The sequence below is a fragment of the Telmatherina bonti genome (assembly GCF_933228915.1).
Source record: "Telmatherina bonti genome assembly, chromosome: 23".
NCBI classification, from domain to species: Eukaryota; Metazoa; Chordata; class Actinopteri; order Atheriniformes; family Telmatherinidae; genus Telmatherina; species Telmatherina bonti.
In genome coordinates this window covers 13,089,553-13,116,432 of record NC_136632.1, presented here as the reverse complement: position 1 = coordinate 13,116,432, position 26,880 = coordinate 13,089,553, and the positions used below count along the sequence as shown (strand labels likewise).

The window sequence follows — 26,880 nt, the reverse complement described above, 5'->3', positions numbered from 1 at the left end:
CCCTCTCCAGTTCATCCCCTGTCCATCCACTTTTTGTTTGTGCCCCTCCGTCCATCCGTCTGATTCGTGTGGCTGCAGTAAGTCAGTCTGCTGACTGTCATGGCTTCCACTGCTTTATTGCTGCTGGCCGTATCCTCCTCTGTCTCTGTCACAGGTAAGAACAAACTACCTGCTTTCTCAAAGTGATGACAAGGTATTTTCATGCTTCTGTATGACAAGAAATGACAAGAAAATACCATTATTCTTTTCCAGTGGCAGTCTTGTTTGGTGAACCCAGAATCTTTGGAGGTGAGTTTGATTCTTTTGAAGGGGAAAAGTGACAACAACAAGGCACATTCAGTATGATTTCATAACAAACTACCACTTGTATTTCTCAGAGGATGCGACTGGTTATGGTCCCATATTTGAGGAGGAGCCTGTGGATGTTGTCTACATTGAAGACTCGCCTGATAAAAGAATCTCTATGAATTGCAGGGCACGTGCAAACCCACCAGCTACATACAGGTTAGGGAAATAGTCCCAAACATTAAAATCCATTGCATCCATATGGCATGTACAGATTTCATGTCACAGCTGCTGTATTTGCATTTCAGGTGGCGCCGTGATAACTGGGAAATCAAGCTGATGGAGCAACCAGATGAGCACTACAGTCTGGTTGGGGGGAACCTGGTTATCACTAATCCTACTCAGAAGAAACACGCCGGGACATATATATGTGTGGCCAAGAATATCTATGGCACCGTCATCAGCAAAGAGGCCAGGGTCAAGTTTGGATGTAAGCACCTCAGACTGCATGGCAGATCATGACAGTTTACAATAGCAAGACCTGCAAAAACAGAGAGCATTTAAAGGCAGAGTATGTAAGATTTCAAGGCAATTCTTTCCACCACCAGGTGGCAAACACCAGGTCGTGAGCAAAACCACAAAACTGCTACCTCCACAAACGACCACAGGTTGGCAGTAACGAGCAAAACTCAGCCCTCACCCCTCCTCCTTGTCAGCTCCAATGAGGGCAGGAGTCGCTTGTGAGCTGTAGCTCAGAGCCGCTCTGCAATAAATGGGCTTATACTCACCCTGCTGGTGGTAAAAAAGTACTTTTTTTTGTAATGGTCAGAAAACATTCAAGAAGGGTCTTAGTCATTAATTAAACTTGTAATTTAATAACGCATCAAATATGGACTGACTGGAACCTACATGTTTAAAAAACTATCTAATTATGATTGTAGTTATTTTTTAGTTAATTTATTTTGAAAATATTGAAAATCTTACATACTCTACCTTTAACTCCAAGGTTTATTATAGCAAAGCAAAGTAGCTCACTGTTAAAAATGGGTAAATATGCTTTCAGTTGGCATATTACACTGCAGCATTATTCATTTAAAAACCTTCAACCAACACAGAAATGGTGGCAAAACTAAGCACACCTCAACTGCTTCCAGATGAACAGAGAGGGTAAATACTAGTCAAACAGCTAATCAGATCCCTTTGATTAATTGATCATTATCACGTCATCAGCAAGTATGGACACCTTGAAGATAGCAGAAGTTTTGTGAAATTGCTTGTCTGTAGAATAAAGGTGTGTTTCCATGCAATTCTAAGACGAAAGACATTAAAATCAAAGAAGCAGTTGCCGCTGTGCATTCGTCTGGGAAGGTTCATAAGGCTGGTTGCAGAAGTTTAATTTAACAAAAAGAGAACGCTTCAGACAGCTGTCAGTCTTCCCAGAAGTGGATATGCCAGCAAGCTCACCCCTAAGTCAAGTTGTGCAACATTCAGTAAAACTGTGAGATGATTAAATCTATGCATTCTACAGAAAACAGTTAGCATGCTAACTGTCATGGTTCATAACAGTAAAAATAGGAGGAAACGGCTTGTTTGGAGAAGTTGCCAGGAGAATGACTCTTTAAAATAAGTACTGTGCTTCACAGTAAGGTATCATTAAAATTAGAATAATTCAAATAGTACTGAGAGATACATAGAGAGACACGTTATATACATATAAAAACATGTCATAAAAACCCACATCTACCTAAAAGGCTGTTTGAACTAAAGTGTCTTCAGCTGTTTTTTTTTAAAGACTCAAAGCTTAAAGAGTGCAAAGATGGTGACAGATCGTTCCACAGTTGGACAGATCAGACTAAAGTGGAGATTTTTGCGCCACATTCAAATATTAAATGCAGCACTAATATCTTTTGTAGTTCAACAGACCATTTGTCAAGTATGGTGAAGGTAGTCGAGGACCAATGATGAGGACTTGGACACCTTGCAGTCACATAGTCATAAACCAGTAACACCTTTATTTACCAAAGCACGCATGCAGGTACAACATCTAGAGTGTAAATGAGGTCATCTGTCTGACTAAAGCTTGGCTGAAACTGGGTCATGCAGCAGCACAATGATACAAAGAGTAGCAGCAAATCTACAAAATAAAAAGAGAAGAATCAAGGCATCACAGTGATCAATTTCAGTGTGTTTGAAATGCTATATTGTGATTTTAAGAGAGCTGTACATAAACACAAAGCTTGAAAGCTTAGAAACACAGAAGCAACATTGTAAAGTTGTCGCTAAAATGTCTGCACCATGACAAGAAGGACTGATAAACTCACACAGAAAACAAGGACTTACAAGTTATCACTGTTGGATGTGGCTCAAGTTTAGAGTGAGTTGTTTTCTTCTATAGTAAATTTTGTTTTCTTCCTCCATAAATCAATATTCCTGTTTATTCTAGTTCTAGAGGAGTTTCCTGATGAAGAGAGAGACCCCGTGCAAGTGAAAGAAGGACAGGGAGCAGTTCTGTTGTGTGCCCCTCCAAAAGCATGGCCAGGTCTGAACAGATTTCTTTATCTGTCCTTGGAAATTGATATTTTCATGTCTTTCATAAGCAGTTAATTATTGTTATGTTATTTCTTTCCTCTCTTTTCCAGAGGAAGTGACTTACCGCTGGATTTACAATGAGTTCCCAGTTTTCCTGCACACAGACCGTCGTCGGTTTGTGTCACAGAGGACGGGGAACTTGTACATCTCCAAGGTGGAAGCTCAAGATGCTGGAAACTACTCCTGCTTCGTATCTAGTCCCATCCTCGGGAAGAGCGTTTACTCCAAGTTCATCCCTCTCATCCCATTACCCCCTGATGATGGTTAGTCATTTGTTAGGTTGAAAACAAATCTAAACTTTTTTTTTTCTCATTTTCTATATATTTATGTTTTTTTGTTTGCTTTTAAATATGTATAATTTTCTCAGGTGAAGAGAGAAAATATCCAGCTGACATCAGGGTGAAATTTCCAGATACCACCACCATGCTGGCCTCCAACATTACCTTGGAATGCTTTGCACTAGGAAAGTAAGTTTCACTGAATGTTTGGTCAGTGAAGCCATGAAAGTAACAAAAAAAAAACAAAGCTTATCCATGCAGCCAACCCATTCAAATGCAATGGAAGCATTTCACACATGCAATACATTATGAAAAGCATTAATTTACTGTGCAAATGGGGGAATTTTGCAGAGAAATATGGCAAAGACTTCAGCAAGCTTATGCAGTTATAATGGCTTTTAAAAAAAAGGTATTTCAGCAAGTTAATAGCACTAGTTTAGTAGTAGTGATGTTTTATGCCCTCTATTTACTTTCTAGCCAAATATGTCAAAGACAAAGTGAACAATATGTTATAATGGAAGTTGTAAGTTTAATACAACCAACTGTTGTTGTGTCTGCTTAGTCCTGTCCCGCATATTGTGTGGAGGAAGGTAGATGCAACAGACCTCCCTGCAAACCATGAAATCAGCGAATCAGGAGCTGTACTTCATCTCTACAATATTCAGTATGAAGATGTGGGAGCGTACGACTGTGAAGCCATCAACACAAAAGGAAAAGACTGGCATAAGGCCTGGCTTTATGTGGAATGTAAGTTTGATTAATGGTGTGTGTACTCCAAAAGATTTCAATCCAATTCAACTTTAATTCAACTTTATTTGTATTGCGCCACTTCACAACAATGTTGTCACAGGGCACTTTACGTACACGAATCAACATACACATCATTTTGAGCCAATTCACACATTTCCTATAATAGAAACCAACTGATTGCATCGAGTCATGACTTCGATCCAACCCCCCATCGAGAGCATGCACGCGGCGACAGTGGGAAGGAAAAACCTCCCCTTTAACAGGAAGAAAACCTCCGGCAGAACCCGGCTTAGGGAGGGCAGCCATCTGCCTCGACTGGTTGGGGTGGAAAGGACAGGAAAGACAGAACAACATGTACAACTGCACTTATTCAGGAAGACCTGCGGGAAAAAGGAGAAATAAGTTAGAGACGGCAATATTGGCATATATTTATACATTAATATATTAGAGAAACAGAGCGAGGTACATCTCAGTGCATCAGGTAACATCCCCATTGCTACATAAGTAAAGGTTGGCTAGACTACCCATAACTATAAGAACAATGAGCATAACCTGAACAGTTGGGTCCCGTACATGCAGACTCCAACTCAGGAGACGCTCATATCCTAACTATAAGAATCGTGGAAAAGGAAGGTTTTCAGCTCGATCTTAAAGGTCTGGAGGGAGTCTGCCTCCTGAACCCACGGTGTGAGCTGGAGCCTGATAGCTAAAGGCACTTCCTCCTATAGTACTCTTTGAGACTCTTGGAACCACCAGTAAACCTGCAGTCTGAGAGCAAAGTGCTCTATTTGGAATATATGGAACTATAAGAAATTTTATTTACAATGGAGCTTGTGGATTTGACACAGTAATAATTACTCTGAACTTTCAGCTGCACCAGAGTGGGCAGAGACCATTAACAACACTCAGATGGACATCGGCTCGGAGCACACAATGCGCTGTGTGGCATCAGGGAAACCATTCCCTTTCATTCGCTGGTATAAAGATGGATATATGGTAAAAAGCGCAAATTTAGTCATCTTAAAATGAAGAAATGAAGGTTTTTCTACATCATTTAAGCTGTAGTTGTGTGTGTACATGTTCTCTACCAAATTATAGTCAGATTTATGTGTACATTCTCTAGTATGGGAAAGGGGAGCTGAAGTTCTCCAGTCTGACATTTGATGACTCTGGGATGTATCAGTGTATCGCTGAGAACTACTGGGGCATAAAATATGCCAACGCTGAACTGCGAGTCATCGGTAAGCACCTTCTAAATACAGAAATGTTTTGTAAAACAGCTGGTAAAATGTAGATCACACTTAGATTTTCCTTGCAGCCTGTGCTCCGACGTTCGAGCTCAACCCTGTGAAGAGGCAGCTTCTCGGAGCAAAAGATGGGCGAGTGGTGATCGAGTGTAAACCGAGAGCCGCTCCGAGACCTCGATTCACTTGGACGAAGGGCAAAGAACTCCTCTTCAACAATTCACGGTCAGTTTAATAAATGCCAAAACAGCAGCAAATGAGACCCCAATAACAGATTGCTGCACATTATTTGATTGGCTCATTGTAGTTTTGTTTAAGTTTAAAATATATGGTAATTTTAAACAGTTGTAGCTCTGGAAAGCCTTTGATATCTCCGTTTGTGTCAGGACAATTTAGCTAATCTAATTCTATTAATTTTTAGTATTTCCATCATGTTCGATGGGAGTCTGGAAATCCGAAATGCCACCAAAAATGACGAGGGTCTTTACACCTGCTTTGCTGAGAATGACAGAGGAAAGGCTGATAGCTCTGGATTTCTTACCATCACAGGTCAGTGTGGGTACAAATGTGAGTGGATGTGGACAATAACATGGGAGAAGAATGAGGAAATTGTTGCTTTTTTCAAACCTTTGTCTTGCAAAATGCACAAACTTGTCCTCTCAACATTAAGTATTGTATAATTTGCCTGATTTATTGATCCTAAAACTGGTTGTAGCTTGTTTAACCTTGAATCTATCGCCCTGAATTCAGTGTTTCTCAATCTTGGTTCCCATGGACCAGTTCCCTGCATGTTTGACTTCTTACGTAGGCAAGGCAAGTTTATTTAATGTACAAGATGATTCAAGTGCTTCACAAATAAACAAATGAAAGGATGACAGAAAGATGCAATAAAAACAAACTTTAAAAAGAAATTCAAGAAATGAAATAAAAAGAGAAAAGATAAAGTAGATAACATTCATGAAATAAAAGGTAGTCTTTGATAAAAGTAAATTAAGAGTACTATCAGTAGCACAACGTGGAAAGAACTGGATTTTGCCAATGCAAAGTCTCCTTTTCCTCTAATTGTGTTCACATACAGCTTCATCATTCAGTCAGATTCCCAATGAAGTTATTTTCAGTTATGTGTTTGTCTGTTTCTGGTGTCAGACATCAAAATAAGTCCAAAAATGAAACTGCATCACAAGAAAGCTGCGGTCCTGAGCTTCGACAGATTTTCACACATTGGCATCATGAGGGTTATTTCAGCAACCATCTTTCACCCTGTCTCTTATCTGAGCTCTCTCTGACCAGTAAAAGTCACTTCCATATTGACCTTTGTTTTTTCTCTTGTTCCATCCCTTTTTTATTTTATTTTCCTTGTGTTCTTTGATAACAACATCCTATTGGTCTCTTTGTTCAATTAGCTATGGCCTGCATTTAAAACAATGTGTTGATGTTCAGTTGCTGGTCTGTGGTGCAGAGCCACAGGTCCCATTTCCCATAATGCTCCAGGATGGAAAATACAGATTATAAAGTGTGGTTTCTCAGCTTCAGGACTCTGCAGGGCTGCTATAGCTCAATGAATGTGCTAAATGAAGGTCAGCATGCCATCAAAATGAGTCTGGAGTTGCAAGATCGGAAGGTTGGATGGTATGAAACGACATGGGATTAGTTTCTTACTAGTTTTTATTGGTCTTTATCAGACTCAGATTGTTTTGCATTTTGTAGATTTCTACTTGTTAGATTCAGTTTTGTATGAAAAGTGCGACAAAGGAAGAGTGATTGGTGGAATCGTGGTAGTGTTGATGATATTTAATGATATTAACCTCTGGATGTTTTTCTTTTTGCTAGAGGCAACCAGCCTTACAGTTGTACCGGAAGACTCTGAGGTTCAAGTTGGTGACGAGGTGATTCTGAGGTGTGCTGCATCATATGACCCCATGCTGGACATCACGTTCATCTGGGCAATAGACTTTCGAGTTATTGACTTTGACTCTGAATGGCAACACTACGAGCGTGTTCTGGTAAGTTGAAACTTTTCATGCCTCACTAAAGATGTAATTATATTTCTTGTAAATGTTGTAATAGCTCTATCCTGTGCTCTCTGTACCTTTCTACCTAATAAGAGCGAAGATGGTGTTGGTGATCTGAGAATAAAAAATGCCCAGATTTGGCATGAAGGTCGCTACACCTGCACAGCTCAAACTGTAGTGGACAATGACACCGCTTATGCTGACCTCAAAGTTGTAGGTCAGTCTAGTCACATTATGTCAAACAAATCCAAATTTAGCTTATTTTTAATTGTCTTTAGTTCTCATTCATTAAAAAAAAAAAAAAAAAAAAGCACAAAATTAAAGTGATTAAACATTTCACAATTTTATTCACATGCTGTCATCATACACCAGGTGTTCCTGGGCCTCCCGGTGTGATCCGAGTGGAGGAGATTGGTGATACATGGGTGAAGCTGTTGTGGACTAAAGGAGCTGAACATAATAGTCCCATTCTGTCCTACACCATTCAGACCAGACACTTCTGGGCTCTCTATGAGGATGACTGGAGGAATGCCAGCACATGTTAGTACTGCCTTTTGCCAGCAGAGGGCAATCTTGAGCCATAGAAATGATAGTGGGAGCATCTTTGTCTCTGTGCACAACTTTTTATGTTTAGTTAGGTTTTGGATTTGTCATTACTGAGAGAGTAGACATTAAACTATTTAAATGACATTTAAGCAGAGTTTTCTGCAACCTTCTTTGTGTTTCCCAGCTCCAACCTTTCTTGATGGAACTATGGAGAAAGCAGAGGTAACAGATTTGTATCCTTGGATGGAGTATCAGTTTAGGATCATTGCTACCAACGAGTATGGATCAGGAGAAGCCAGTATTCCTTCCCTCAAGATTAAAACCTGGGATGCTGGTAAGGACATCGAGAAAAGTTATTTTATTCTTTGATCATGTCGCAGATGCAAGAAAGAATAATTATAAAACATTTCCACTGCAGCTCCAATGGTTTCCCCCACTGATGTGGCAGGATATGGAGGTCGAAATGGCGAGATTGTCATCACATGGACTGTAGGTGTCTCAGTTTAAATCTGTTTTGCAAAAATGAGATCTATTTCATTTTTGCCCAACCTCTTTTTTAACATGTACTTCTTTTCACTTGTGTCCCTTAGCCTGTGCAGCCATGGTTTTTCTATGGCAAGAAATTTGGCTACATTGTAGCATTCAAGCCTCACGATGCCTACGACTGGTGGTACGAAACTATCTCAGATCCCGAGACGAGGCGGTATGTTCACAAGGATACCTACTTCATCCCCACTGAGGAGGACTTCCAGGTACGAGAGTTTCAAGTGAAAATCAAGGCGTTTAATTTGAAAGGAGATGGACCGTACAGCCTCACAAAAGTCATCTACTATCCAAGAGATGGTGAGAATTCTGTTCTGTCTGTACAGTTTGATCTATTTTCAAGCTAGCTGGCATAAATCTTTCTATGAAGTGGATGAAAACATTTGGTTCAGCAATGCAATAGACCAATCTTTTCCTATTTATTTCTTCCCAACTTATGCAGTACCTACAGAATCACCAACAGATGTCTATGCCAGGCCAGTGTCCTCCACTGAAGCTCTGGTTTGGTGGCTACCAGTGGTTGACACCGGGACAGGTCTGCAGCAGTACATTGAAGGATACCAGGTACAGAGCTAGTGATGAGGCTATTAAAAATGTGTTGCTCAGTTTAATTACATTGAACAATAATGATATTATTGCTTAATGCTTTAATAATAGTTCTTTGTCTTAAAATGGAAGCAAAATAAACTTGTAATAAATAATGATTATAAAACCATCTGACATATAATATGTAATGGTTAAATGTGCAGTCGCAAAATATAATCAAATATGTAAACTATTAAAATAGCTAAGATTTTAATTTTAATTTAAAAAACAAATCACTGTATGTCTAAAAGTATTATTCACAGTTAAATGGATTAACTTGCAGTCATATGGCTAAAATTGTGTGTCACCAACACATTAACCCCAACTTGTTAGCATAACTTCTTTCTCAGCCAGACGGACAGAAAAGCTACTCACAAACTAAATTATAGGAAATGATGGATCATTGCTGGAAGCTATGAGTATTTACTAGTGTAAAGGTAAAATTCCAGTAAGTTGAGCTTTACATGTTAAAATGCGGCATGGCCAACAAGACCATGAAATCAGAACTTACAGATGTAGTGGAGATATGTTGTCATGACACTGATGTCTGAGTCAATACATTTTGGGAGGGAATGACCCTATCTTTTGAAAAAGCTGGACATTTTCTTTGTTTTTTATTAAATTTGGATGAAGACTTTGAAAGGCATGATGCTATGCTTCCTGTGAAAATATTGATTTTATTCCTGCCCAATTTATAGTGTGTCTAATAATATAAATAAAAAAAAGACATTAGCAAAGAAAAAGAATATGAAAATCTACAAAAGGTTTTTGTGCAGTGACTATTGTATGACTTGTTAAAGTCCAGGACTCCTGCTCATCTCTGACTTTCACCAGTGTGACTTAAAAACACGTTTTTATTTTATATTACTTAAACAGTAACAAAATTTTAAAAGCAAATCTTGATAAATAACTTGCAGTAATTCAGTAAAATTCTCTTTGTCCTGAGTTTTGTACTTTATAAGAGGAACATGAATTTAGAAAAAACTGATGAATATAATCAGTTATAATAATCTTGTGTCTGTCAAACCAGGTCAAATACTGGAGAAAGTATGATGACCCAGAGCCAGGAGCCAATCGTATATTTGTTCCAGCCACAGTCAATCAGACCAGGCTGGAAAACATGCTGCCAGATTCACACTACCTCATAGAGGTCCGTGCCTTCAATGGAGCAGGTCTTGGACCCCCTGGTGAACACTGTGAGATGTTCACAAAGAGGCCACGTAAGATCAGACTGAACACAGACAGTGAAATATGTGGTCATATGTAAAAAAAAAAAAAAAATCATATGCTGATGTGAATATTTCTTTACAGCACCACCAGAGCCTCCCAGGATGTGGCGCTATATCAGCTGGACAGGGAAATGGTTGTATGTGTGGTGGGACCACATCGAGTACGACTGGTTTGGCAATATTTCCTTCCCCCTCTACTACAAGGTAGATACAAGCAGCTCTCCAATGCTTTGCTGTGTAAAACTGAATAAAAAGTAATATTTTGTAAGTCTGTCAAATATGGTTGCAAATCTTTCTTGTTTTTGTGTGACAGGTCATGTTCAGAAAGACCGGCTACATTTATGGGAAAGTCTACGTCACTGGCTGGCACTTCATGGACTTCCCCATGCCTCAGGTTGGAGACTATGAGCTGATGGTACGCGGTCGTTATGAAGGAGGAGATGGTCCAGTCAGGAAGATAAGGATTCAGGGTAAGGCCAAGTAAAACTAGTCATTTTAGTAACGATATATTTAATCCCCTTTTCCCCGTTCATGTTATGCCGGTTTCTCTTTTTCAGGTAAAGCATCCATCATTGCACCCACTCTCAACTTGGTGTCATTGATGCTGCTTGTGTTGTGCATTTTGGAACTAGAAATTTAAGCCTGCAGCAAGATTCATGTGTATATAACGGACTCTGGGAAGCAAATACACGGACTGAATGGAAGATGCAGCCCTCATAAATCAGTCTTCACATAAATGGTCACTGATTAAAATCACAAAATACATCATTACTGTAATTCTGATGTTACTGCACACTGAAAATTGTTTTTGAAAAAATTAAACTTTGATGTAAACTAGACTTTTTGCTATCTTCAACAATTTCCCACTCAAGAGAATGAAGACAGATGATGAGTGGATGGTGTAGTTAAGGCACTCAATTCTCTAATTATACACAGTTTAGTTAGAGTTTAATGCATTTAGAGAATCCACTTTTAAAGATTTTGAAAAATTGCTGTCTCTGCACTGAACCCATTCTGCTATTTCTATAACATTATTTTCTCATAATTTTATCCTAGTTCTTCATTTAAATGAATATATGTTTATTTAACAAATACTATTATTCCTTTTTAATCAATTAAATTAATGTCAAAAGTGATTCAACTTCAGTTTTCACTTATTTTGTCCTAGAGGCACACAGTTATGAAAACTTTGGGAGACATTTTTGTTAAAAAAAAAAAAAAAAAAAAAAAAAAAAAAAAAAAAAAAAAGAAAGGAACTGTAATAATAATCACCAAACAGATAATTTTTATATTTGTTCACAAATTAGCACAGTATCACTTTGACATATTTCTCTAAAATATTCAAAAGACTTAAGCTTAATGCTCTGTGGGGCCAGGACTGGACTGATTTACAGACCTGCCACTTTGTTTCCATGCTAACTTATTTTAAGCCATCCAGAAAAAAACAAACAAAAAAAAAAACCATTAAAAAGAATACAATAAAATGTTAAAATGCAATATTATACTTCACCCTTGATGTTATTTTTCAACACTGGCTGAGGAAATGCATGAATCTATCATGCACTTCATTAGGGACTCTTCTTGCTTTGCTTGTTTACACAGCTTATTGTGTTTTAGTATGTAGACATGGTCAAGACAACTTGTACAAGTTTACATCAAACTTAAGAATGGGAAAGGGGGGTTAGGAAATGCGGGGTGATTATTGGTTTAAGATGAGCAAGTCTGAATATCTAAGAAACTGCATTTACTGGCTTTTTCACACAACCATCTGTTGCGTTTACATTGAATGGTATGGAAAAGAGAAAATATCAGATAAGTGGCAGCTCTCCGGAAGAAAATGCCTTGCTGATATCAGAGGAGAATGTGCAGACTCGTTAGAGATGATGGAAAGGCAATAGTAACTCAAATAACCACGGCTTCCAAATATTGTATGCAGATACCATCTCTAAATGCGCAACTTGGCCAGTAATGAAGGAGATGGACTCCAGCTGCAAAAGACCACACCAGGTCCTGCTCGTCAGCTAAGAACCTGTTAGTACAGTTTCTTGCCAGCAGAGGGCACTCTTGATCCATAAAAATAAACAAATTACATATTTATGTTCGTGAAACCTCTGATGTTTTTCTGCAGTGAAAATTGTTTCTTAAACAACAAAATTTTTATAAACCACTTGAAGACAGCTGAATATGTGTAGGGAAAATAAATAATCTTTAAGTGGCTGTACTTCTGGCGCTCTGAAACAGAAAATCAAAACTGTGTTGCAACTTGCATGTACATTAATTAATCTTTGAATGTACAACATGACAAACTTTGATGCAGACTGGCTACAGTAGACTAACCAGGGTTTCACTCCTTTCTGCTAAGAAAAGGAAACAGGCTACAATTTACACATGCTTCTCAAAACTCCAATAGAAGATGTTGTCTTGGTCTGACTCTTAATTTCAGCTGCAAAATTGAGGACTGGTCAAAATTTGGTCTAAGTAAGATAAAAGAAAGGATCGATCCTGCCTTGTATCAAGGTTTCTGGTTGGTAGTGACATAATGGTGTGATATGTATTTTCTCTTAACACCAATTTGAGAAATGTTTAAAATCCACAGCCTGAGTTTCATTGCCGACTACACTCATCCCTTTACCACATTGTACCCATCCTCTGATGGCTACAATACTTCCAGCACTATGTCACAAAGTGTAAAACGATTTCCCATTTATTTCATGAACATGACAATGAGCTCACGGTACTCCAATGACCTCCACAGTCACCAGAGCTCAGTCCAACAGAGGACCTTTGGGATGGAACGGGAGATGATCATCATGGATGTACAACCAACAAATCTGCAGCAACTGTGTGAAATCATATGAATATACATAGCAAAATATGTGAGGAATATTGCTGACATTTTGTGCAGTGAAGAGGTAAGGTTGTGTTGGAAATATGTACAAATAAGGTTATGGTTACAGGACTTTTTTTTTTTTTTGTTCTTTTCAAACAGACATAAAACTCGCTTGTTCTTCTCATTCTGCTCCTGATTTAACATCTCTGTCAATTGAAGCGATCTGATTGGTCAAAAGTTTGACAAAGGTTGACATTATCAATCCATCATTACATTTCTTCCTGTAATATATATGTTTGGCCAACACTCACCCTTCTTAATCATAAGCAACCTATAGATTTAAGTAAATTTTCCAAAGAATTGTCACCCACTCTTTCCATTCATTCTCAGTTAAAACATTATGAAAACAATGCACCTACTCAGAAATCATTAGGTCAATAAGTACCAAGGTTTTAAAGTGATTTGCTTTCAACAACTCTGCCTATTTGTTTTCAATGTTACTTTGAGTCTAATTCTTGTAATTATGCACATTTCCCAACAGGTAAGAATGACCCACACAGTCCTTTTTGTAGGACCTCTGTCGCTAAATTCTAATTGGTCCATTAAGGTGTGGAGCTGTGGAATAAAACAGAATCATGTTCCTGTTTAAATAAATTTTATACCGATCCAAATCTTTTTATGATTTTATGTGTGCAAGTGCAAATAATGATGAACAACAAACATAGTGGTGGTAATTAATTTTTAACGTCATTACAAAAATGTGATAAATAATTGTGTTATTAGCATATCTATTAGCATAGATGTCAAACTCTGGTTGTCAATGACCACTGTATTACAGGATTTATATCGGTGGTTGTCAACTCCGGTCCTCCAGAGCTGCAGTCCTGCAACTGTTGGAAGTTTCCCTGCTGATAACACACCTGACTTAAATCATCAGCTAATTATCAGACTTGTGCAGATTTTTTTTTTTTTTTTTATTAGAATTTATTTTGACCTGTGTTGATTATTCTTTTATCTGTCTTATCATTTTGTACCTTGGCAGAGCGTCCTTTTTCTTATTCGCATCAATCCAAATTCTGGAATCATCAATAACTGATCCACAATTCCCTTTCTGATCAACTTGTAAAAATATTAACAATCAATGTGTCACTTTTTTTTGTTATACGAGTTGGTCTTGCTATTGTTGGATATAAACTTATGATATGTACTGTTAATGAAATCATCAGTGGGTTTTTGAGTTCCTGTGGATTTTATGAATGAATGAAATGAAATGAAAAGAAAAATACTTTATTAATCTCCAAAGGGAAATTCAATATTGTAGTATATAATAATTAATTTGAGGAGGTCTTGTTCCGGAGGCTGATGGCTGCTGGCAGGAATGATCTTCTGTATCTTTCAGTCTTGCATCGGACCTGAAGAAGCCTCTCACTGAACACACTTTGTTGTGATCAATATTAAAATAGCCACAGAGAAATAACAATTTCTTGTGGATATAAAGGTCTGCGCAAGTCTGCTGATTAAGTCTGATGTGAGTCAGGTGTGTTGCAGCAGTGAAACTCCCAACACCTGCAGGACTGCAGCTCTGGAGCTGTGTGATGTGTGATTTCACTCAACAGATGGCAGTACATCTACGCAGTACGGACCGGGGTGTAAATTAGCCATCACTCCAGTCTCGTCACAACAACAGTTTTGTTTGTAGCTACAATGCAGGCACACCCATTTTTATCTACATCAGTTACTGATTGATACAACATTTTATCATTCTTAAATTGCTTTTATTTGCATTTGCTCAGCATCACATTAATAAATTCACACATCCTATAATTCTACACAAATACTGCAATATGGCTTCGCCCATTTAGCATTGAGTAACAGGAGTGCATTGGAAGCTTCTGCAGATGCTGTTAGGGTGTTCAAGAGAGAAAATAGGTGTTTTTGTTTTGTTTTTGTCCCTTTGCATACTTTTACTGGTGCTTTAAAGAAAGCTTGCTTGCATACAGTAGTGCTGTCTCTGTGTAGGAGGCTCTTATCTCTGTTTTTTTTTTTACCTCCATTACCAGCTTTTTTTCTCTCCAATTTGACCTCCTTCCCCATAATACAAATTACATGGACAGAGAAAAATCTCATGTGAGGCTCAAATCAATGCTGCCATCATTTACAAACAATCACAGCAGACACACAGAGGTGAGTCTTCCACGGCAGTGGAGTGAGAGTCCCTACAGAGGAGAATACTAAAAAGCCTCTTAGTTCTCTCTGTTTTTATGAACATGCTCAGTGTGGCTCTCTTCTGGACAATAAACAGGAATATATTGTTTATAGCAGTCTGTATGTATGCCTTGGATGGCAACAACTCCTACATGTTATATAATTGTTGACCTTAAATTTAAAATGTTCAGATAATATTGTAGCTGCGGCTGATTAGTGGAGATCAGTGCCTTGATGCATTCATGTTGATAGATGTTCATGGACAGAATTTCAGCCTGTAGAAAGAGTCTGAAAATGCAACACTAATGCTAAATTATCACTGTAGATGTGTTTTGTTGTGGTGTCTGTAATATTGTGCTAAGTTATGTGCAGGAAGCGCCACAATCCCCTGGATTGTAGCCATACATAGGAAAGGTGACTTGGTTACTCAACTGATGAAGGATGCATATGCAAACTGAACCCCATCTCTGGGCGATGCTGTCAAAACAGGAAGCACTGGGATGTTGGGACAATGGCATGACATGTTTCACAGGAAATTCATTTCAGCATTTTATTTATGTTAATAATATGGTAGATGAGACTGTGACACAATGATGATGGTGATCATTTAGCATGAAAACTATTCTCTTTGTAACTTCAAGAAAAAGACAATAAATATTGTGGAAAAACTGAAATAGCTTCAGCTGTAACCCTGTATGTTTGCTTGCTGGCTTTGCTGGTTTATAACCTCAAACAAAATATGCTTGATTTGCTTTATTGGAGAATATATCTTGTGTCATTTAAAATAAACAGAAAAAAATAGCAGATATTACCACAAAATCACAGATATTACAATTACTTGGGTTAAGAGCTGAAAATAAGTTTTAAATTTTTGCTTTTAGTGTTTTGTTTTTTTTTGTTTCAGATTGAGTGGAATAAAAACGGAAGTAAATGAAATAACACTGAAAAAAAACTAAAAAGAAAAGAAAATGTTATGTGCTTTGAATTTTCTGTTATGGTTCTTTTGTTTCGTCCTTGGTCAGTATGTTTTCTTTGTTTTGCACTTTCACAAAATGATGAACACAGCTGAATGACATTAATCAACCTCCTTTTCCTCATTCTGGGTCAAATTATCTGCTGGAAAGAACTTTAAAAATATTCTCAAATATTTCAACAAGGAAGCACTCCTGTTGAAGCGTTGACTCCCATCAATCAGCCAGGTGCAGCTCACAAAGCTCTGCCAACACTGTGCTTTCATTTGCATATTGAAACTTGTACATGCACTTGCTTTAGAAATGCTAATTACATTCTGTATAGATAATGTTTTTTTTTTTTGTTTTTTGTTTTTTATTACGATTCCATCATTTTTCTTCTAATGATCTGAAAAAGATAAAAAATTACAGCAGCTTTTGAAAGAAACAGTTTTATATATTAAACATAATTGCCTCATATCATACAGGGGTTGTATATACACCATTCTTCTTTTTTTTTTTTTTTTTTTGCCCAGCATTGATCTATTATGATTATTCGATTACCTTTCTCTATGAAGTCGTCGTGAAACTGAGTTAGTATTTATTTATTTATTTTCCAATATTAGGAATTATTTAAAATAGACAATGATCAGATAAATAGATAAATATATTGGGGAATAAGTTAACTACAGTAGTTGGTTACAAATCAAATAGTTTAAGACTATTTTTAAGCATTTGTAATTTATTCCTGCCGAGGTAATTTTGTTCATGTTTACTCACATTTCCATCAAACTATTCTTTGCTTTCTGATAAAATAATGACTTATTAGATAATATTAAAAGATTATATCGTCTTTTTTATTATTTTTTTTTATTTTTTTTTTTAGTTAATTGATTTAACTCTTCAGCTTTTCATAAAGCAGCAGGTGAAAGTAGATTTACTTTGATGAGATTCAAAACACCTGGTGGGAAAAGCACACCTGATTGCCGAATTGGCAACAGGTTGATCATAGGAAGGCATAAAAGGAGACGCAAGCGTGCGCAAGGTTTCTAAAAAGAGATTCTGTAAGAACCTCCCATCCACAAATGAGATAAATGCAATTGTTTTGGGAACACATCATGAAGCAGCATCATTTAAACCTGAGCTGGTTTGAGGAAAAGCTGAAAGAAAGTGGAACATTTTTATAATGGCTTTGAAAATTTCACATGTTGTCACATAGGAAGCACAGAGCAGCTGGAATCTGACATGGATAAATCAGTTTCCATTCAGTGTTATTACGTTGGCAGCTTCTTACAATAATGGACTTTTTCCCCAAACTTTTCTTAAAATTGCAAAAAAAAAAATTGAGCCAAATATTTACAAGAAGGTCTTTTGTGTTTTTTGTTGACAGGCACTAAAAGCATTACAGAAATACTGAGAAACCTGCATACTGTAAATAAGATCCCATCATCCAGTGGAAATGCACCTGATTCTGTAACTACAGTAAAAGATATTCCCTTTATTTGATCAGAGAAAATTGTCGCATTCATCCAATGATGGGATGGGGACATTAATGGATTTTGTAATGGAACTGGGGCCCCTTTAGTGTTTAAAGTGTGCTTTTATTTTTTTATGCTTTTGTCCATGCACTCTTTGCATCATTATCAAATCCTCTCAACCCTTTCATCCATATACTCCCTTCTGCAAGTAATTTCTTTATCCACACAGACTTTAGTTTTGCACAATACCAAACCGAAAAAAATAGAAATGAAGAATTTTCTACAATTTTCCTATCAAAGCCAGAGAAGAAGTTGTGCAAAGGCTTGAAATCTGTAGCTCCAACAAAGAGCCAAACAGGGACATATGCAGAGCACTTTGTATTAGCCTTTGCACTGGTCCATAAATCACATACATGAGGCAGGCCCCCTGGCTTGCTAGCTAGTTAGCCCAGACTAGATTGGCTTGGCACCACAGAGCCAAGTACTGAGCAACATCAGATGGCTCCTGGGGCTTGGTGAGAGCTCCAGTAAATCTCCTAGAATAATTCAACCAGGCAGAGCTGATCTGTATTAGTGGCGTGTTTAACCTGGTTAGCTGCCTATAAGGCCATGTTTGCTTCTTTTTTTTCCTGCTGTTTGATTGGCTGAAATGGGTTGCTCTGTCAGGTATGGAAGTAATTGCCTCCTCTATGGATAGTTTATGACCCTGTTTACCCTGTGAAAAATAGCTCCTACACGTACCCCTTTTTTCCTGATGGTGATACTTTGTCAGGCATGATGCTGGATGGAGGCCCTTTCTCACTATTAGAGAACAGAAAAATGTGCACGTGAGGCTGAAGGGGATCATTTTAACTGTATTGTGTGGTAACGGGAGAGAATTGATTGCATACTGAGTATTATACTCTCTCACAGAAAACCTGTTTTCCTGTCCACTGGCTGTGTGAGGAAACTTCTTTTTGTGGATATTTTCCCCCAGACACCTAATACCCAGGAACACCATTTAAATTCTCAAATAACACATAAGATGTAGAACTGTGAGACTTGGTTTTGTGTAGCTCATCAGTCCCCTGCCAGATATGTGCTCACTCTGCACCAGGACCCCCCATCCGTCTTTGGCAGAAACCCTAAATCCCCTCTCTTGTCTGTGTTTTGTGCTGGCAGACCTGATGCTTCCCAGTGCTGATGCCAGAGGAACTGCTCCCAATCCTCTTTGAGTCCAATTAAAGATTAACAGCAGTGCATCCACAGAGCCAAGAACCTTTTCTCACTGTAAATGCCTTTTTCTGCTTTTGTTTAGGAGATGTTCTTTTTGTGCTATTACACAAATGAATGAGCAGACCACAAAAGCACCATGAAAGCGGTAATTATTTGACTTGCAGTACTTTAAACAGGCAGGGTAAGAATGCAGGAAGCTGCAAGAGATGAGAGTCAATGCTTCATTCAAGTAGCGGGTAGAGAGGCACCCATTAAGCCTGAAAATGGTCCTTGGTTTGATATTTCAACAATGCAAACAACTGGCCAATGAGTTTTAATGCTTTTAGGTCCACAACAATTTTTGCAGTAATTTTTTTTTCTGAATATTGGTTCATCTTATACAGGTGTAGATATTAATGGAGCCCATAAGACTTGTCACAGGAGGGTTTCACAGTTGGCACAGCTGAAGAAGAAAACACATGACCTTCCTGACTGGAACAACCTTGCTTCCTCAATGCATTAATGTCTTGCGACATGGTGACATATTTCTGTGCCAAGATGGACAAGATTTTCTAACCAGCATGCATTGCTTCAAGACCAGCCTAAACTTAATCTGCACCGCATCTCATCAAGTCAAGCATCTAAGATTTTTTTTTCATTTGTTGCTGGGAACAAACCTCCCTTCTTCAAATGTCTTATTATTTATTGACAGTAATTATAGGAAACTGTCAAGACTAGAAGAAATAAAATGGACTGATTCAGCTTTCCCAGTAGTCTTTGTCAGAAATCATGGATCTTGAAATATTTATAACAGCATCATCCTTATTTTGCAAAATGCCTCCATAAGACTGGATAGCTTGCAATGAAATGTACACAGATACAGGACCCATTGTTGATCAAAACAAGTCTGTGTTCTTCTGAATCTTAAACATTTTTACAGGTTTTAGCATCCCCTGACTTTCCATGTCAATATGACAGGGATCGGCTCAAACCAGAACAGCATAATTTCTGCCACTTTGTTGCCAAAATTAACTTTAAACCCTGCAAATTGTCCAAATTGTTTGTTTGTTCAGTTCAAACGTACGTTGTATTTGCTGATGAGGATATGTCACACTTGCTGTCACACTTATGATGAAATTTAAAGGTTGTTTTCCTCTGAGCGAGCATCTGTTCAGTGTGCTTGTGTGTTCCCTATAGACTGGATGTAAATTAAATGTGTAATCCTGAGACAACTGATTAGTCTTTAACCCTTTGATGGAAAGTAGTCTGCACAGTTTTTTTTTTTTTTGTTTAAGCAAAGGAAACAGGAATTGTAAGTACTTTTGGTTGCAAAGAATGTGAAATGTTCCCCATGTAACTGAGCAATGTATGAGCTGTGAAAATGATACACCCTGTAATGTGCTGTAACTAGAGTGCACATGTCCTATGCTCGTAATGGCAACATATAACTTAACCCACAAAACATTAGGGCATCAACATTGTCATATTATGGATATTAAGCCATTTTGTTTGACTTTTTTTTCATCATGTTAAACACTTGGCACATGGTGTATTATATATTTGTTTATAGACCCAGTATGTACCTTTTCAGTCAATTGAAGGTTTAACATGCTCAGCTGCACGTATTTGTCAGTTTAGAATAATGAATTACCCATACATATCTTTGAAATGCGGGAGGAAGACAGATCACCTGAGAAAAGTCCAAAACCTACCTTCTAGTTTTGTGGGGACAGGATTTACTATGACCCATATAGCTAATTTTACTCATAAAGCTTCAAAATCAAAGTTGTAAACTTCTTTTTAAAAAAAAAAGAAAAACAATACTATTTTTTATTTTTTTATTTATTTATTTTTTTTGGAAAAGTTGCTGTGCATCTACTCATAGTCGCCCCCCCCCTATTTTTTTCGCCACTGTGAAAAGGAAAAAAACCCCTTAGTGAATCAGTGTGGAACACTGTCGTCACACAGGAGGCCAAGCAGTGAAGGATGGCTGTCAGATTGATAAAAGGAATGTGATACCTGCACTGTCAGTAAAGAGAGGTTATAGATATGGGAGCAAAGGTAGCTAGGGAACAAGCAGGTGTGTACAGAAACACTAAAAGCAAAAAAAAAAAAAAAAAAATTACAAGGGCAAAACTGTACTATGCATCCCTCCTCACAACCTCGGAGTAATGACTAGATTTCTCACCCTTTCCTTTCACTTGGTAGCTTTCCCCACAGGGGGGATGACATGAAAGTAGAAATCAAGTTAAGAGTTTGGAGACAGTTCAAAGGAGATACAACCTCCAAAAATGTCCTGTTCGCTTTCCTGACCGTGCTGAATCTGTCTGAGCAATGATGAAAATGTCAACTTCAAAAGTCAAAAATATTATCTTTATCTGAAGCCGAAGTGGGAAAAGATGCACAGCAAGTCGGGGCGTCAGCAATCTTTTGTATGGCTGCATCTTCTTTGGTCCTTTGTTTTTCTTTTATAAAAGCTCTGTTGGGGGGTTTAACCTTTTTTTTTTTTTTTTTTTTTCTCCTTTTTAATTCCCTGACAGCAAGCAACATGAAATCCTATTAATGCTCAGACTCTCATCATCCCAGACTAGCATTAACACGGCTTTCAGATCGCATCAGGTTTTATGGGCTCAGGTTCAGTCGCAGAAACAGCCTGTCGACACTGTTACATGCAGTCATTAGTGTTGCTTTAAGAAAAAGGTTGTCTTGAATCACCTACAAAAGGTACCGTCCACCTGAAGAAATATTGTCCTCTGACAGTTACAAAATTTTATCTCCACAGAAAATGAACAGCTTGCTACTCCCTCTAAAGGACTACTGCATTAGGCAAATCTTAACATGCTGACAATGGTTAACACATTTTTAATGTAGGTGACACCAACTGTGAACCTACATAAGCATATGACTGTGTCCGAGTTCAGGGTCTGCACACTTTGAAGTGCGGATTCATTGACTACAGACATCATAGTGATGCGCCAAGTGCAAAGGTTCCTTGAAATCTGTACTTTGTTTGGCTCCAGATTAGTTTGAAACGAAGGATCAAGTGATGCTTCCTTTACAGCCTGATAGAATAGAATGGGCAGCAGAGGACTGACGAGGACATTTTCTTTAGGGTGCATTCACATTAGGATAGTCCGCTTTACTCGGTCGGGGTGTATCCATATGGACCAAGATTGCGTTCACACTGCACTTTGGTCAAATAAACCAAACCATTAGAATAATATATCCCCATTCCCACCAAAGGTGGCGCTGCACTAGTATTTATCAAGAGAGGTCAAGACCCGCGTGAAGAAAACTGTTTACTCCACTAGCGAGCTAAACATGGAGCAAGAAACTATTGCTATATTTTTTTTTTTTTTTAAATTTTTTTTATTACTGCAGAAATACACTGCAACAATGGGTGCAGTATGGAAAACAGACAAGGCAGAAGACTGAGCGCGATTGCTATGTATGTACCCATAATGCAATGCTACGTCAAATGCAGGAAGTGGCAATGCAGCGGCATTGTGTCCACATAACCGCATATCAATTTAATTACATGTGTCTATCCAGGATTATTTTTCACTTCTCATGTAAAAGCCATTGGAGACTACTTCTGACTTATGCAATTGTTGAGTCCCATTTCGTAGGGGTTGACTTTCAGCACTATCGCTTGTAGCAAGTGGCAAATGGTAGGGTTAAAAAGAAAAAAAAATTGGATTTGGCCAAAGTCTCTCTGCTTGAGTATCACAGCTGACACTGCTGAACTTCCTTGGATGTCAAACTTGTAATATTCTTACCTTTTGTCAACTTTCACCTGAGCAACTGGAACTCTTTTCTTGAAGTGCTCCCTGTGAGTAAAAATTTAAACATTTAACAAATTATCTCTCTACCGAAGTTCACATAGCAACATAATTACCCATAATATACACATAATCTCAATGAAATTACGTCAAATATACTCGTTACTACTCAGAGGTAATTATGCACATGAATAAAAGTAAAAACAAAAAGATGAGAAGGCTTCGCGTTGAAATGACCTTTAATAGAGATTGATGCATTTTTAATGACTGGTTCTAGTTCAAAGCCAGAGAAGCATCAAATTATGCCAAGTAAGTGAAAAATACTAATGGCCCTGCTATGCTTCAGGCTGCAGCTGAAAGATGAAACTTTGCGGTTTTATTAATATCCTTCCTGCTTGGCAGTATCTTTCAAATACATTTGTATTGTTCCTGAAAAGCACAAATTAAGTAGGTAGCATGAATGAATGAATAGTTTTTATTCATTGTCATACATTTGTGTGTCCAGCATATGACAGTATTAACATTCAGAGCAAGAAAAAAAACTCATCCCAGTAGCAGTTACACACAATATCCTTTTTAGACAACTGATTTTGAATCCAGAACTAAGTTTCCAAGTCTTTTCTAAGAATCTGACCAAACTCTTCTCCCATTTGCGACAATCCCCATAGCGCTGACTTTAGGCTTCTGTCTGTCTTTTATTTTTGTCTAATCTGTTCCATTCTGGAGCTCAAATGTCCAACTTTCACATCCAAAGTGTGATGCATTTCCTTTTACAGCCTGAAACACCACAATTAAGTTTCTCCATGAAGATTTTCCATTTTATCATCCATTTGTTTTGCAGTTGTCTGCATAGCATCCATTTTTGCGCTAAGCACATGCGGTTTATTCATCAAAGCTGAGTGGCCACTTTCTATGTCTTTATTTACCGTGTCGAGGATTATGAGCGATAATGCTTTTCAAACAACTCAACTGTTCAATGTTGAAATGGAAACTCCAAACTGCAAAACCACAGCTTAAGCTTAGAAGCAGCATTGTCACGTCTATTAAAGATAGATCCCCTTCTAATAAGGATCATTTTAAGATTAAAAAAATTGTCGATGGTTTGTCGACACATTTAAGTGGCCATCTTCCAATTGGCCATTTTCCAGAAATTACTTTTTTTTCTTAAACAAGTTTATTCTTATCATTTAAAATAAAAAGGCAAAAGGGTTACGACAAAGTTTTTTATAATGAAACAAAGTCTGTGGACATTTCTATTAAAGTTCAGCTTCAGATGCAGTTGGAAAGATGCTAGTGTACTTGAGCATTCAGCTCAACACATTGTTTTCTGTCAAAAATGCATGGTTGGTATGCACAATTTCTAACTATCAGGTACATCTGTTTCCATGCTAGTTCAGCTGTGCTGCATGGACAAGTTGTTGGATGCAAATGTGCAGACAAGACACGGATTGTTTGTCAAATGCAAAGAGAACTGTTCAAATACACATGAAGGACGATGGGGATAGAAATACACAGTGCTTTCCTTGGCTGCCATCTGTCAGTTGTCAAAACATCAGGAGGTTCAGTGGACTGCAGACTGTGCCACAGTTGGATGCTAAAATGAACAACGTAGCAGATGTTCACTGCTTGTGCATGTCTTATCGCCACTAAAATGCCACCAGTTTCATTCATGAGAATACTTAGTGGGCTGTTATGTAATAATCACTTATTAAATGACCTCAGCAAAGTCTGCTGCTTAAAACAATAAAGTGAAACACTGAAACACCTCCATTTTAGATCTTGATGTTTGAAAATTTCCAGTTGAATATAAATATATTCACTACATGTGTTTTGAAGAAATGGCAAGAATGATCAAAGTCATTAACACAGGCTGATGCAGCTTCTGTGGAAATTCCTCAATATAATTAAAAATGCTATTTGGTACTGTGTGTAGCCTCCATGTGCATGTATGCACTCCCTACGTCGTCTGGGGATGTCACTGATGAAATGACTAATGTTCTCCTGAGGGACCTCCTCCTCCTGGATTCAGGTATTAGTCAACCCCTAGACTAGGGTTACTCAACGTGTTACGAGAGCAGCAATCAGCAGGTGTCCCTGCTCCAACATTCCTGACTCAAATCAATGAGTCTTTGTGCAGAATTTGATAAGCTGTTAAATTAATTCAGGGTGATTCAGATGTGTTGAAGCAGTGATATATTAAGTCTGGATTGCAGCCCTCATAGAACCGGAATGCCAGGCTACGTGTCCAGCTACGTTGCCAAATCAATAACATTCAGCTTTTGAGCAAGGAATGGTTATCCTAAATATTGCACGGAGTAATGGCATTCTTATGCAACAGTATATGGTTAAAATACAATAATGCCTCTGGAATGTGGGTGTTTCTTTTTCAATATTTATACGGAGCTACCGATGGAGCAGCTGAAATCAGCCAGAACTGGCAACTCTGAACAGGGTCAACGACAGCAAAGTTTCAGCAAGCAGCCTGCAGCTCTTGTTTGTGGAGAGAACTGCACCATTGAGGATAATTATGACTTGTTTAGATAGCATTTTCAGAAAGATAGTGGCTGCTTCACGAGCCGCAAGTGAGCCGCATGCATGAACACTGTCGTAGGGCATCTCATCCCCGTGTCTGGGTTCACCACAGAAATCCTCCAAGAGCTGCAGCTGATTGCTCTGATTGGTTGACGCCCTACGTCAAGCGGCAAAGTTCAGATATTCCATCTCTGGCTTTTGACGCTCGTAGAGCTTAAAAAAAACTTCTTAAATTTCCGACACTCAAAACGCAACGCGAGAAAGCTCACACCCCCTTGTCGCGCCTCCACATAGACTTTACATGGAAACCTACCGTTCAAAATGCGTTTGGTCTGAACACACCGTTAAGCTCTTGCTGGGTCGGTGTTGACACAATCAGTTGACACAGGAATACTGGAGCTACTTGATAATATGGATGGGCTAGACAGGGAAGGATGAGGCATTTTCATTATGTCAACTGTATTTGCATCTGAAACTGCTCCGATCATCAGTTTTACACAGCTGAATAGCGCACACAAAAGATTGGAACAGTAGTTAACAGCAGGCAACCTCCCCAAGAAAAAAAAAACAAAAAACAAAAACAACTAAAACATAAGCACTGTGTTTTGTTTTTTTTTTAATAATTTTTTTCCGCTTGTATCTTTAACTTTATATATACAATTAGCTTGTTGTTTTGTTGGTGGATTATATTTGCGAAATCTTATTAAATATAATATTTTTGGAGTTTTCTTGTGTACACTACTGGTAAGTCACCGAGGTAAAGTTAGTTTGATGTTTGATATTCAACAGATATTCGGACACCCAGTCTCCCGACCCGAAGCCACCAGTCTCCCGACCTCGTCGTGGGGTTAAGATGCACGATGCAACGGTCTTCTTAACTTCATACCTTCCATCTATATATGAACACCCAGTCTCCTCGTAATGAATTGCCGACCCTAAGCTGCTTTGTCGTGGGGTTGTGACAGCAAATTTCACCGCAGCGGTCTTCACCACCGGCGGATAGTTAGGGACCGTCAACAAATTAACCATGGCAGAATTTAAACATAACTATCTCCGCAACCACTGGGGCTATGAATGTCAAAACAATTTTAAACAGTTTACGATTTATCTGTGAGTGATGCACTGCCTTTATTTTCTCCATTTTCATCTAGTCCTATTTTATATGAATTTTTAATCAATTCAAACATCAATAGGTTTTTACTCACTTTACTTACACACCTAAAATCACTGCCTAATTACTAGTCCAGTCCTGCCACACATTGCACAGCCTTTTATTTTCCTCGTTTTCATCTTGTGGGATTTTATATGAATTTTTTAAGATTTCAAAGTTCAATAGCTTTTTAGTCATGTGACCTACACACTTCAAACACTGCCTAATGGTTCAGCTAGTCCTGCCACATGTTGCACAGCCTTTATTTTCTCCATTTTCATCTTGGGTTATTTTATATGAATGTTTTAAGATTTCAAAGTTCAATAGCTTTTTAGTCATGTGACCTACACACTTCAAACACTGCCTAATGGTTCAGCTAGTCCTGCCACATGTTGCACAGCCTTTATTTTCTCTATTTTCATCTCGGGTTATTTTATATGAATTTTTTAAGATTTCAAAGTTCAATAGCTTTTTAGTCATGTGACCTACACACTTCAAACACTGCCTAATAGTTCAGCTAGTCCTGCCACATGTTGCACAGCCTTTATTTTCTCCATTTTCATCTCGGGTTATTTTATATGAATTTTTTAAGATTTCAAAGTTCAATAGCTTTTTAGTCATGTGACCTACACACTTCAAACACTGCCTAATGGTTCAGCTAGTCCTGCCACATGTTGCACAGCCTTTATTTTCCTTGT

The 26,880-nt window shown here is 38.1% G+C and overlaps 1 protein-coding gene across 1 annotated transcript; it reads left to right on the top strand.

Moving 5' to 3' along the window:
- Positions 1–99: 99 nt before the first annotated feature.
- cntn1b (contactin 1b) lies at positions 100–10,701 on the top strand (the record flags this gene model as incomplete). Its single annotated transcript, XM_079263479.1, has 23 exons — positions 100–154; positions 253–288; positions 378–504; positions 594–775; positions 2,729–2,824; positions 2,925–3,137; positions 3,242–3,341; positions 3,715–3,899; positions 4,774–4,898; positions 5,026–5,143; positions 5,221–5,371; positions 5,568–5,695; positions 6,977–7,149; positions 7,252–7,375; positions 7,531–7,698; positions 7,889–8,038; positions 8,123–8,193; positions 8,295–8,547; positions 8,690–8,811; positions 9,863–10,052; positions 10,144–10,265; positions 10,375–10,531; positions 10,619–10,701. 23 exons carry the CDS (start codon positions 100–102, stop codon positions 10,699–10,701), a joined length of 3,129 nt encoding a protein of 1,042 aa, XP_079119605.1.
- Between the last annotated feature and the right edge of the window lie 16,179 nt (positions 10,702–26,880).